Source organism: Paramormyrops kingsleyae, chromosome 4 (genome assembly GCF_048594095.1).
Source record: "Paramormyrops kingsleyae isolate MSU_618 chromosome 4, PKINGS_0.4, whole genome shotgun sequence".
NCBI lineage: Eukaryota > Metazoa > Chordata > Actinopteri > Osteoglossiformes > Mormyridae > Paramormyrops > Paramormyrops kingsleyae.
In genome coordinates, this window is record NC_132800.1 from 26,453,795 (window position 1) to 26,465,883 (window position 12,089).

Consider the following 12,089-nt stretch of genomic DNA (forward strand, 5'->3'; position numbering starts at 1 on the left):
CTACACCACGCAGCAAGAAAACGAAAGCCGTTAATGAACACGTTATTCCACGATTTCCTAAGCAGGCAAACTGATGTAGTTAATTTAATTTACTGGATAACGGTGGATTTAGCATAAAAATCAAGTTTAATATTGCTCTGTGCCATATAACAACATAAAAAACGGCACTGTTATTCTTGTTTGGTGTAACAATGCAGCCTAATCTGAAAATATAATTGTAAACTGACGTCTTCTGGACGGACGTACGATTTTAACGCGTTGTTGCTGTGAACATCCCGTCCTCTAGGTGGGAGTGATGCGCCACAAAGCGCCTTATAACTACGATCCGAACGGAGCGTAGAAGAAGAATCGGAGGACTGACCTGGAACAGAAACCGGAACCTTTACCCTTTTCCACCCTGCTTAACGTGGACGTGGATTTGTGTTTTGCCTGATGTTTTTGTAGATCTTATATATGTATTTGTCGGTCTCATTATTCCGGATGTTCTTTTAGCTGCGCTGTCCCCGTAGAGAAAGCAGCGTGAGCACTGATCGCGTTATTGGTGTTAGTCATAAATTTGCACGGAAGGTCTTGAAATACAAATGCATTTTCCGTAGGACAATTAGCTCCTGGGATTAGGCTATCCGAAATGGCTCCGATGGGAATCCGGCTGTCTCCGCTAGGAGTGGCCGTGTTTTGCTTACTGGGGGTGGGCATAATCTATCACCTTTATTCCGGGGTGCTGTCCGGCAGAATAGCAGCGTTCAGGCAGCGCGAGACGGTGGATCTGCGCGAGCTGCTGGCGCTGTCGGTGGAAGCCGCGGTGCTGGGCGGCCGGGAGGTGAAGCGAGTCCGGGAAGATAACGCCCTGGAGGAGAAGTCAAAGGGGGAGACCAAGGAAGGAGCCAAGGAAAAGCTCACGCTGGGGGACTTGAGCTCCCACCGTAATATGTATCAGCTCATAAAAACCGCCTTTCCTTCCTTACAGGTGAGGTGATGCGATGCAGAAGGTTGCTCTCTTCCAATACTGCAGCGCGAGCGAATGCGCAAGATGGTTTGATTGCATGTATTTCAAATCTAATTATCATTTACACATGGGAGCAGCTTTATGCGTGAGATCTTTGTGATCTTAAAACTGAATAATTCATTGTAACAGGGGTTGATGATGGGACCGTATAAAGTGCTCCTATTTAGAGATGTTTATCAGTGGCGGGGCCGGGTGGGGAGCCACAGCGGGGCTGCGTGTTATCTGCTCATAGCTGTCAAATTCCCGCTCCCCAGGTAAACTCGGAGGAGCACGACAACACCAGGGTGGAGGATCTGCCGGCGTGGGACCGTAGGATTCCCGAAGAGATCGCCCAGGTGGTCGGCCGGAGCCAGGAGGTGCTGCCGGAAAGCATCACTGTGTGGATCGATCCCCTGGACGCCACGCAGGAGTACACGGGTGTGCGGCCCTTGCTCCTTCGCATCTATGATATTATCTAGTTGAACATACAGTATTCATTTGCCGAAATATTTTTCTAATCATTATTTTTTTCCGTCTGATAGAGAACCTCCGAAAGTATGTCACGACGATGGTTTGCGTTGCGGTTAACGGGGCTCCCGTTATTGGTGTAATCCATAAACCGTTTACTGGGTATACAGGTAGGCCTGTGTCTGCTATTCACCAATCTGCCATGCCAGTGTTTATTATAAAATGCTTAATACGTTCATCAGCCCACATGTAGTCTAAAAACAAACAAACAGGCAGGATTGGCCCCAGTTTGAGAGCTGAATAAGGGGGTGTTGTACAGCGGTAGTAGGTGTGTGTCTTATGAACCCTGGGCAGCCCGGTAGGGTCCACGGTACAAAGGGGTTATTGAGTCCAGGCTGCTGGTTGCAGACTGGGAGTCGAGTCTGGGAACTTAACGTAGCAAAACTCTGCATTTCATTAATCCTTAAGAGGGTTTTTCAGGAGCTGCTGTCTAGTGTCTCGTGCTCTGACATTTTGTTTAATGTTAGACTTGTAAGGAAGGAAAACACTTTATTGTCATTGTAATTTACATTAACAACGAAATTCAGTTGGCAACTCTCATTTAAGCAGCAGCGATATACATATATAAATATAAAAAAGTACACAAATTAAAAGTTGTAATAATAATAATAATCTACACAGTAGAGAAATAATTGCAATAAAGGAATACCCAATCAATTAAAAAGAGAGCAAAAAGTGTAAACACATTGAGTTCTTCCCTTCAACTTCATATACAGTTAGGATGATAAACAATAAACAATTGCTCTAGTGCAAATGAGGTAGTTATGGTAAAGTATGAGCAGTAATTAAAAAGTCTACATGAAACCAGGTTTACAATGGTCTAAGTGTGTGGGGGTGAGGTTGTGATGGAACAACTAAGACTACAGCTCTGGGAAAGAAGCTATTCTTCAGTCGGTTTGTGTGCACTTTAATTGTCCTGAAACGTTTGCCTGATGGCAAAGCAACAAATAGGCTGTGTCCTGGATGATGCATGTCCACAATAATGCTGTTAGCTTTCTGTCTCAGCCGACTAGCATAGATGGAGTCCAGCTCTGGAAGTTCAGACCCAATAACCCGTTGAGCTGCCTTCACCACTCTCTGTAGATCCCTTTGGTCCTCTACAGTGCAGCTGGAATACCACACTGTAATACAATAGGACAGAATACTCTCTATGGTAGAGCGTAATTGTAATTAATGTAATTAATGATACTGTCAGTGCTGACATTCACATATCAAATGTGTATCACTGTTTCTCAAGATAATTTTTCTAGGTTTGTGTCTTTTATCTTTTGAAAATATCTGTAATTGTAAAGAAATGGATGAGAATAAACATGAAATGTCTTCCTATTTTAGCAGTCAATTTTATTAGTTATAAAAGTCTGCGTAAATTTAGATGTAAAATGATGTAAACCCCCCCGACCCCCTTAATAGAGTGGAGACCTCACACCCCCCATGCTCAACCCAAAGTTATGCCCTTAGTTGTAAATATGGATTACAAAAGATATATGGTATAGAATAACGAAGTGTGTAAAGGTTTTTTTTTTAAATTATTTTAATAATGGTTAATTAAATTGAAATATACTGCAAGAAGTGAAGCCTGCAGCTGAAATGTAAAATGTTCTGAAATTAATCTTCACCCCTTCAGCTTGGGCGATGGTCGATGGCGGGTCCAACGTGAAGCCACGTGACTCGTACAACGAGAAGTCGCCGCGGGTGATCGTGTCGCGCTCTCACGCCGGCAAAGTGAAGGGCTTCGTGGAAGCGGCCTTCGGCAACAACACCGTCATTTTTCCAGCAGGGGGCGCAGGTACGCCGTCGGATGCATTGCTTGAGAGGTGCAAGGGTTATACATTGCAGTAAAATATTTCATTCATTTAATTTTGTTTAATATTTACTGAAACTGAACCTTCCTATGGTGTTTTTTTTTTCCCTGTTTCCGCTCCATAGGTTACAAAGTTCTGGCACTTCTGAACCCCACAGACGAGAAGTACGAGGAGGCTGACGTGTACCTCCACATCACCTACGTGAAGAAGTGGGACATCTGCGCGGGCAACGCCATCCTGCGGGCGCTGGGCGGTCACATGACCACGCTGAAGGGCGAGGAGATTAACTACACGGGCTCGGAGGCGAACAACGGCGGCCTTCTAGCTAGTATCCACATGGACCACAAGGCCCTGGTGCTCCGGCTGCCGGCTCGAGACGCCGAGAAGCACAGATAACTAGCCTGTCTCTAACGTCATTATACTTTTCCATTTTAAATAAATACGGTACAAGGGAAAAAAAATATGGTATAAAGGTCTCTACCAGGGTTCTCAGAAACGGACGCCCGTCCACGTGAAGGAGAACCTCTCGACAGATACGTTTCTCTGGGACATCAGCCACTGTGGACAGTATCCTGGCATGCTACTGTTGCAGTACATAGTACCAGCTCTCCCCTTAGTACATTTTAATGTGTCGTGGATTGTGTGGAGGGGGGGGCTTCTATGTTAATTTGTGAGTTCCTTTGACCATAGCAGCTAATAGTTGTACTGAATGCTACTTATTCCGCGCTGTGAAATAGACCCAACCAATATACTCCACTGTATATTTGGTGATAATTTACGCCCCACCCCTACAGTCAGGGATGGGACTTTTAAATGTGTTATTTGCTCGGGTGGAGGGGGGGGGGGGGTCATAGCAAATGCATGACCTGTTGTTTTATTTAAAAAATGGGAAGTATTTATTTTCAGAAGTGGTTTTTGCTTGTCCGGTACATGCACTCTGTTTGGCAGGTTTTAGCCACATTCCTAGCGCTTGGATCCCATTATCTGTGGAATAGGTTTGCTCATCTTCAGTGCCACCAAAAGAGTAAAGCACACTAAAGCAGGCAGGTCTTAGATGCTGCTGAGGTATCGGCGAGAGGGTCTCTCCAGCCTGCCATTCACTGTGAACACTCTCTCTGCTCGTACGTGTGGAGCTGATTGCATGGTGTCTCAAGCTCTGCACCGGGAGGTTTTTGGTTCAATGCAGGTTTCATTACAGAGCAGATGCGGGTTTCTGCTCTTAGATGCTCTTTATTTTCCCCCCGTTTGGGTTTGAGGTTCTTTGCGTTTTCTCTGACATGAAGGGGCTCTCCGTCAAGCGCTGCTGTGCCAGGAGCCTCCCCGCTGTGTCCAGTTACGAGGGGATGGAAGCCGCGCCGTTATGGTACCGCTGTACCCGTCTGTTGTGCTTTTTGGTCGGCCCGCTGGTTGAGTTTTTGTGAGAATCGTGACCGGGGAAGGAGGCCAGCTGCCTGAATTGCATTTCTGTTTGGGGGTGGCGGGGGGGGGGTGTAAAATGGCAGAAAGAGAACGGTGATGTTTGTGTGAGGCCTGAAGTGGGGGGGTCTGCGGGGGAAAGCAGAAAATCACGCTATGAAGAATTATGGGGGAATTAAGTATATATGAGGGAATTTGAGGATAATGTCTTCTGTCTCACATTTATTCTTCTGTACCTGAAATTGTTTGGGGTTTTCATTTGCTAATTTCAAATGACTGTGTTCAAATAAAATCTAATAAAAGTTAAAGGTGTGTGTGTGTTTACATTTAGAAATTATTTTATGCTGCACCTCTTGTCATTAATGTTATTTCTGTGTGAAACTCAGTTACTTGAGAGTCTCGTGGACATTATGAAAGACCTGCATGTGCCTAACAGTGACATAAGCCAGAGCGACCTTTGACCCTGATGCTGGTCGATTTAGGAGCATGAAAACTCGCATGTAAGCTCAAACGTCCTCGTGGGTTGGTGTTGGTGCCTAAAGGGGAAATGAGGGTTATTCCATCGTTTGTCTCTGTGTGTCAAAAGATGATCTGAGATAAATGGCTCAATTAGAGAAATAATTAGCTTGTTTGACTGCTAATGTGCCGTCGATGTCCTGAGGCTCCCAGGCTGCATGTGGCTTCTCATATTCATACTAAGCTCTGAATTGATTTTATTTTATAACCTTCCGTTTTGACGCTTTAATAAACAAAGTCTTTTTGGATTAGACTTTTATTTTGAATCCTGGGTGAGACTTTTTATGAATCTAAAGTAGAAGCCCATTTACTAAACGGGGTTTTTTCACACCCAGCTACCCCAAGTCCCAAAGGCTGAGATGTCATTTGGTTATTGAGAAATGACTGGAAACCTCTGGCCTGATGATTTCTCTGAAGTCAGGATAAAGTCATTTAGCTGCCCACTTTCCCCCAATTTAAAATGCCGCAGTCAACAGGGATTTCCAGTGTGCTCCGATAAACCAATCTCCACTTCTGTTTTAGTGGTTTGGTGTTCTGGGTATGCAGGGTTTGCATAAATGCCAACAGTTTTAGGAAGGATTTTGAAAGACCTATGGAATCGTTTGTGTACAAATGAGCCCTGTTCCCTTTCATCCTAGCATGCGGTATATGACAGATAAACATAACACAAACTTACGACGTCACTGAATGTAGCTGTCCATTTTCTGTAGGCACTTATCCTGTTCAGTGTCACAAGGGGTCTGGAGACTTTGGACACACAAGGCAGGGAACAACCCAGGATGAGGGGCCAAGCTATCGCAGGGCGTACACACCATTCACACACACCGTTCACACACACCATTCACACACACCGTTCACACACACCGTTCACACACACCTACGGGCAATTTGGTAACTCCAATGAACCTCAGGATGTTTTTGGACTGTGGGGGGGTGAAGGAAGCCCCACAATGAAGATGCCTGAGGACCTGCCCCCCTTTTTGATCATTGATAATCACACAAATTTTCACCCCCCCCCCCCCCCCCCCCAACCTGGTAGAGCATCGAAAGGTCCGGTGCAGCTCTGCATTATGTAGGCCTGTATTGTCTGATTGCCTTCATCATATATATGCCATGACAGGTGGTCTTGATTTCTCATAAAGTGCTTTTCTCTTTAGTACATCAAAGGATCTAATGGTCTTCCTTTTTTTCCGGAGAAATATGTCCACGGTCTCTTTGGTGAAGAGCAAGCAGACCCTGAATGCATTCGTAATTACAGGAAGCAATAGACTACGATCGCAAGGCAAATAAAGAGTATCATCTATAAGCCAATTATGTTTTTTAGCACAAAGAGTCAAATTGGTTCAAATCAATTGTCACAGCCTGGCAAACTTGGGGCTGTTGTATACACTGATTCTGCATACATCAGAATAATTATGGGTGTTGTATTATGAAACGACTTCATGGAAAACCATAGTTATCAGCCCTCACAGGGTAGAGTGTATGGTACCAGATTAACAAGCAGATGCCACGTGGTAATAATCTTTTTGAAGAAGTGTATCAGGTGTTGTGAGATAGGAGTGCACCCACTCGTGCATAATAGGTTACATACGGTGCCAAGAGCCGCACTTAATCCGCATTCGCGTGCTTGAGCATCAGTATATCTGTGTCCTAAATTTCATTACAAACTCCCGTTTAATATAAGATTTTCAAAGAAAACCGTAAATATATCAGATAATGAGACTAATATAGTGCGATGTCCTCATCACTCTACATTAGCAGCACTCCTATTTTATTATTGTTTTCATTTGCATAATTGGTTTAACTCCCTATACAGATTCTCCAATTGTCTAACAAAACATATACAAATGATGAACATACAATATGAGCCTGAATCATGTCATTTTCCAGCTGCAATAAGGCAGATTAATTTCGGCAGCTGCCATAATTGCAATGTGAAAATATGACTCATCCTCTTCATTAGCAATTGATTACATTAATATTGTACTGAATTTCATGAGATGCCAGATTCATATATAGATTATTTACAATGAAAGTATGAGCTGATATGTTAATCATAGAAAATTATCAGAAAGATATTAAAGATACATTTAGTAATTTCACCATTTTCATGGTGTGATTGCTCGCAATGCAGGGGAGACTGAAGATGGAAGACATGCCAAGCCTACTATAAAAGTCAAACAGCTTGATGTTAAATGTACTGTTTCAGAGTAGGTTGTAACATCGTATGAGATACGGGGGTTGGACGATGAAACTGAAACACGTGCTTGACAGTATTTGAGGTTTCATGTGTATTTGTGTGTGAGCTGGTGGCCAGTCTGTGCATCTGTGACCAGGACAGCGAGTCTTTGTGGTGTCTAGAGAGCCACAGTATCCATGGTAACGTCGACATACCACCATGAAGGACGGACCACATCCAACAGGAGTAACTGTGGATGCAAGAGGAAGCCGTCTGATCCGGGCACTAACCCAGATTGTATCCAAAAAACAGGAAATCACAGCCGCCCAACTCAGTGCAGAATTAAATGTGCACCTCGACTCTCCTGATTCCACCAGAACTGTTAATCGGGAGCTTCACAGTGCCAATGCCAAATGTCGATTTCGATCATGCAAATCTTGGGCTGTGGACAATGTGACGCATATATTGCTCTCTGGTGAGTCCGTCTTCAAAGTCTTTCCCAGATCCGGGAGAGTTACGGTGTGAAAAAGCCCCAAAGAGGGTCACCACCCAAACTGCTGTCACTGCCAATGACTACCGAACCATCCTAAAGAACCACGTTCACCCAGTGGTGCAAACAATGTACCCTGAAGGTAGTGCTGTGTATTGGGATGATAATGCACCAATAGACACAGCAAGACTGGTGAACATGAAAGTGAAGCTGAACATCTCCCATGGCCTACACAGTCACCAGATCTGAATATTGTTGAGCCACATTGGGATGTGTTGGAGGAGCGAGTCAGGAGACCTGACCGAGAGGAATGGCTCAAAGATCCTCTGGTCACTTGTTACTTTGTTAGGCTCCAACCCTAGACTGGAGCCAAACACCACTGTGCAGGACAATAGAAACTGATGCTGTTTCGGCCGCCAAAGGAAGCTCTACACTCTGCTAATAAAATATTGTGGTCTTATTTATAAGACTGGAGTAAGAGCTTGGAAACTGCAGTCATCAATGTCTTTTTATGAAGCGCCTGCAGGGGGCGCTGCTAGGGCTGCTTAGGAGGTGCATAGGAGGCGCTTAGGATGCGCTTAGGAGGCGCTCAGGAGGCGCTTAGGAGGTGCTTAAGCCCCAACACTGACTTAGTTTTTAAGTGTTTGCAGGAAGATGGAAAAAGTACCTAAAGAGTTATCATGTGTAAAGCAACCAGTATTACAGGGAAGTAAAATGACTGTGTTTTCGTCTGTGATCTATTCATTTAACAATTTCAAGGTAGAATAATAATAATAATAATAATCCACGGGTGTTTCTCAGGAGCTGGTATGTCTCTGTAATGTGTATTTTGCAGTAGCAAGCCTCTCTGAGAGCCAGATATCAACACCGAGCTTAAAGGCGTGTTGATGTGACCGTGGTCTGCTGTGTGGGCGTCCGCTGGTCAACCGCTCGGAAGCGTCTCTCCTAGAGAAGCGGGGCTTTCAGCCGAGCCTGACCCAGCCAGGTCAAACGATCTCCGGATCTGAGAAGTAACGGCACCGCATCGCTCTCTGGAGACCTAAGGTAACCCTAACCCTAACCCTATCAAATGTCACGCAATAGCGGTGCCATACTGGTTATGGAACTGGATCACTTACCAATACTGAGAGTAGCACTAAAAATTATCAAGGAGTAGGCCTATCAATTCCTCTTGGAAAAGTAATTAAATATCATGAAATTAAATGATATTCTGATGCGTCTGTATATCTCCATGTCACCTGAGAATCCACAGTCAGTCAGTAAGTTATTCAGCTGCTGTAACTCAATGGACGCCTCTGAATGACAGCCAAGCTAATACAGAGCTACTAAATTATGCAGCAACTATTGCCTCAAGTGTCTTGCCTCAAAAGGAAGTGAGAAAATTTGCGATCTGGGGAGAATAATTAGCATCTTCTCTGCGTGATCTCGTGGATTTTTTTGCAGGTTCCCCGATTTCCCTGTCTGGAGGACCAGTGGCCTGTACTACGAAGCGGGGTTATCGGGGTAACTTGTCGGATTTAAGGTACCACAGTATAAATGGACTTCAAATTCGCTCACTTACATTTTGCCCAGACTACCTTAAGTCCGACAAGTTACCCTGATAAGCCAGTAACCCCGCTTTGTAGTACAGACCCCAGGTGTCCTTTGCTGGCCCTCAGTGTATGCGCTCATGCCCTGTGGTAGACTGGCGCCCCATCCAGGCCTCCCCCGCCTCATAGTACAGACCCCAGGTGTCCTTTGCTGGCCCTCAGTGTATGCGCTCATGCCCTGTGGTAGACTGGCGCCCCATCCAGGCCTCCCCCGCCTCATAGTACAGACCCCAGGTGTCCTTTGTTGGTCCTCAGTGTATGCGCTCATGCCCTGTGGTAGACTGGCGCCCCATCCAGGCCTCCCCCGCCTCGTAGTACAGACCCCAGGTGTCCTTTGTTGGCCCTCAGTGTATGCGCTCATGCCCTGTGGTAGACTGGCGCCCCATCCCGGCCTCCCCTGCCTCGTAGTACAGACCCCAGGTGTCCTTTGTTGGCCCTCAGTGTATGCGCTCATGCCCTGTGGTAGACTGGCGCCCCATCCCGGCCTCCCCCGCCTCGTGCTCCATGCTGCCCGGGATCAGCTCCAGGCTCATCATGACTCTGCACAGAATAAGGGGAAATTAATGGATTTTTATTTTTTAACCCGCAACAACTCAGTTCCTACTACAGGACACACTTCCTGTTCTTGCACTTTTACTTTACTTGCTATTTTGGATGGATGGATGGATGGATAGATGGATGGATGGATGGATGGATGGATGTCTTATTCATTCCCTCAGGGAAATTCTGGTGTCCAGTAGCTCAAACACTCAGTAAAAATGATAATAATAATATTAATAATAGCAACAATGGAGAGAGAGTAAGAATCACACAAGCCCATTTGGATCTGGGCATCTCTGGAGAGCTAAGTGACCTTTACGTATAGCTGATTACCGTGAGTGATGGTGAGGGTGATGCTTTCAGTGCAGAGTGAATTCAGCGGTGGGCCCAGTTTGGAAAATGACATCACATGTTCCAATCATTTCCAATGTGGCTTGTCCACACAACATGTGACAAAGAGGACTCTGATTAGGGGTCCTATTTAATGCTCACAATCATGGGCATGCACATTAATGCAGAATTCTATGCTATGGAAGTAAGAGTGAATTCTGTCACCTCTGTGCTTAATTAGAGCCTGATGACACTTTCTGTAACTTAACAGATGCTCCCGTTTAGGCAATAAATGAAAGCCGACAGGGGCAATTATGGTGAGTGGTGTCTCTGAAGAGCTCAGCAGCGGGTGTCTCCTCTCGGGATCTCACACACAGGCATCTTCTGGTCGACTTTCCCAAAAGTTCGGTCTCTTAACCTCTGTTAGCGCCGTGAGTCACGAGTGAATCAGTATTCACGCACCAATGCACTGACGTTGGGTGAATGGTTTCCTGCATCACACCTTTATGCTTCTAAGGTCTACTAACAAGCCGGGATGTTCACTCTGCTTTGCAGATTATTATCAGTCGTCATTTTTATGCTAATTTGAAGGCAGGATTACACATGCATAATTATAAATAATTACAAGACATCGTAGCTTTACTAAAAGCTGTTACATAAAAAGGACAAATATAGTTAAACAGTATATTTATGATGTATAGCTTAATTGAAATTACAGACTCATTTGACTTAGGTATTAGTGTCCTCGTTCCGTGAATTAATTCATTAATATGTTAATCCTGTGGAGTTCACATTCTCTTGCCTCCTCAGGTGGTCGGCTGTTGTCATTCTTGCTCAGGCTTCGGATAATTATTGCAACCATCTGCCCAAACACATCTAGCAGATGGAAGTTTCTCTGTGCCTAAAAGTTTAAAGCAACAGTCTCTTGGAGCCAGAGTTGTTTCATGCGAAGGAGGTATTCTGGGTGAGATTGAAAGGTGATTTCAATGTGTGTGATGGGTGAATGGTTGAAAGGGTGAATGAATGTCACTGGGTTTGGAAAGATAGCAACTGCATGGATGGATGGATGGATGGATGGATGACTAGTAAATAGTGGTAACAGGGCTGAACAGTGCCCCTGGGCAACAACACCTAGTAGGGTCCTTGACCCATCCTCCCCCACCTAGATGTGACTGAGTTGGCACAGTGTCTGACTGGTAACCAGAGTTACGGCTTTTAACCCAGGCTCTCTCTGTTCATGTGACCATTACCAAGGTACTAGAACCCCTACTGTTCCCATTTAGCTCTCTCATTGCCACACTTACACAATTCAATCACCACTATTTGTTAGTAACATTGTAGCCATATCCGCCTGACACTGAGCAGGCTTTGGTCTGGCCAGAACTTGGATGGGTGACCAGCTAAAAAGCTGCGTTGGTGCTGGAAGAGCTGTTGGTGGAGCCCAACCTGTGATCTATACTGATCCCAGTGCAGTGATGGGGACACTGTGCTGCATCAATGGTGCTGTCTTTCAGATGTAAGAGATATAAAACCAAGATTCTGACCCTCTGAAGGTGAAAAATATCCAGGGGTGTCTTTTGAAAGTGTCAGGGTGGTACAGAAATCGCCCGCAGTGGCCCTTTGAAAGCGCCAGGGTGGCACAGAAATCGCCCGCTGTGGCCCTTTGAAAGCATCAGGGTGGCACAGAAATCGCCCGCTGTGGCCCTTTGAGAGC

The 12,089-nt window shown here is 45.3% G+C and overlaps 1 protein-coding gene across 1 annotated transcript; it reads left to right on the top strand.

Annotated features, from left to right (window-relative positions):
• The first annotated feature begins 335 nt into the window (after window positions 1-335).
• On the top strand, window positions 336-5,039 carry bpnt2 (3'(2'), 5'-bisphosphate nucleotidase 2). Its single transcript, XM_023828638.2, has 5 exons — window positions 336-967; window positions 1,261-1,423; window positions 1,528-1,623; window positions 3,138-3,299; window positions 3,440-5,039. Exons 1-5 carry the CDS (start codon window positions 629-631, stop codon window positions 3,709-3,711), a joined length of 1,032 nt encoding a protein of 343 aa, XP_023684406.1. The 5' UTR covers window positions 336-628; the 3' UTR covers window positions 3,712-5,039.
• Window positions 5,040-12,089: the final 7,050 nt, after the last annotated feature.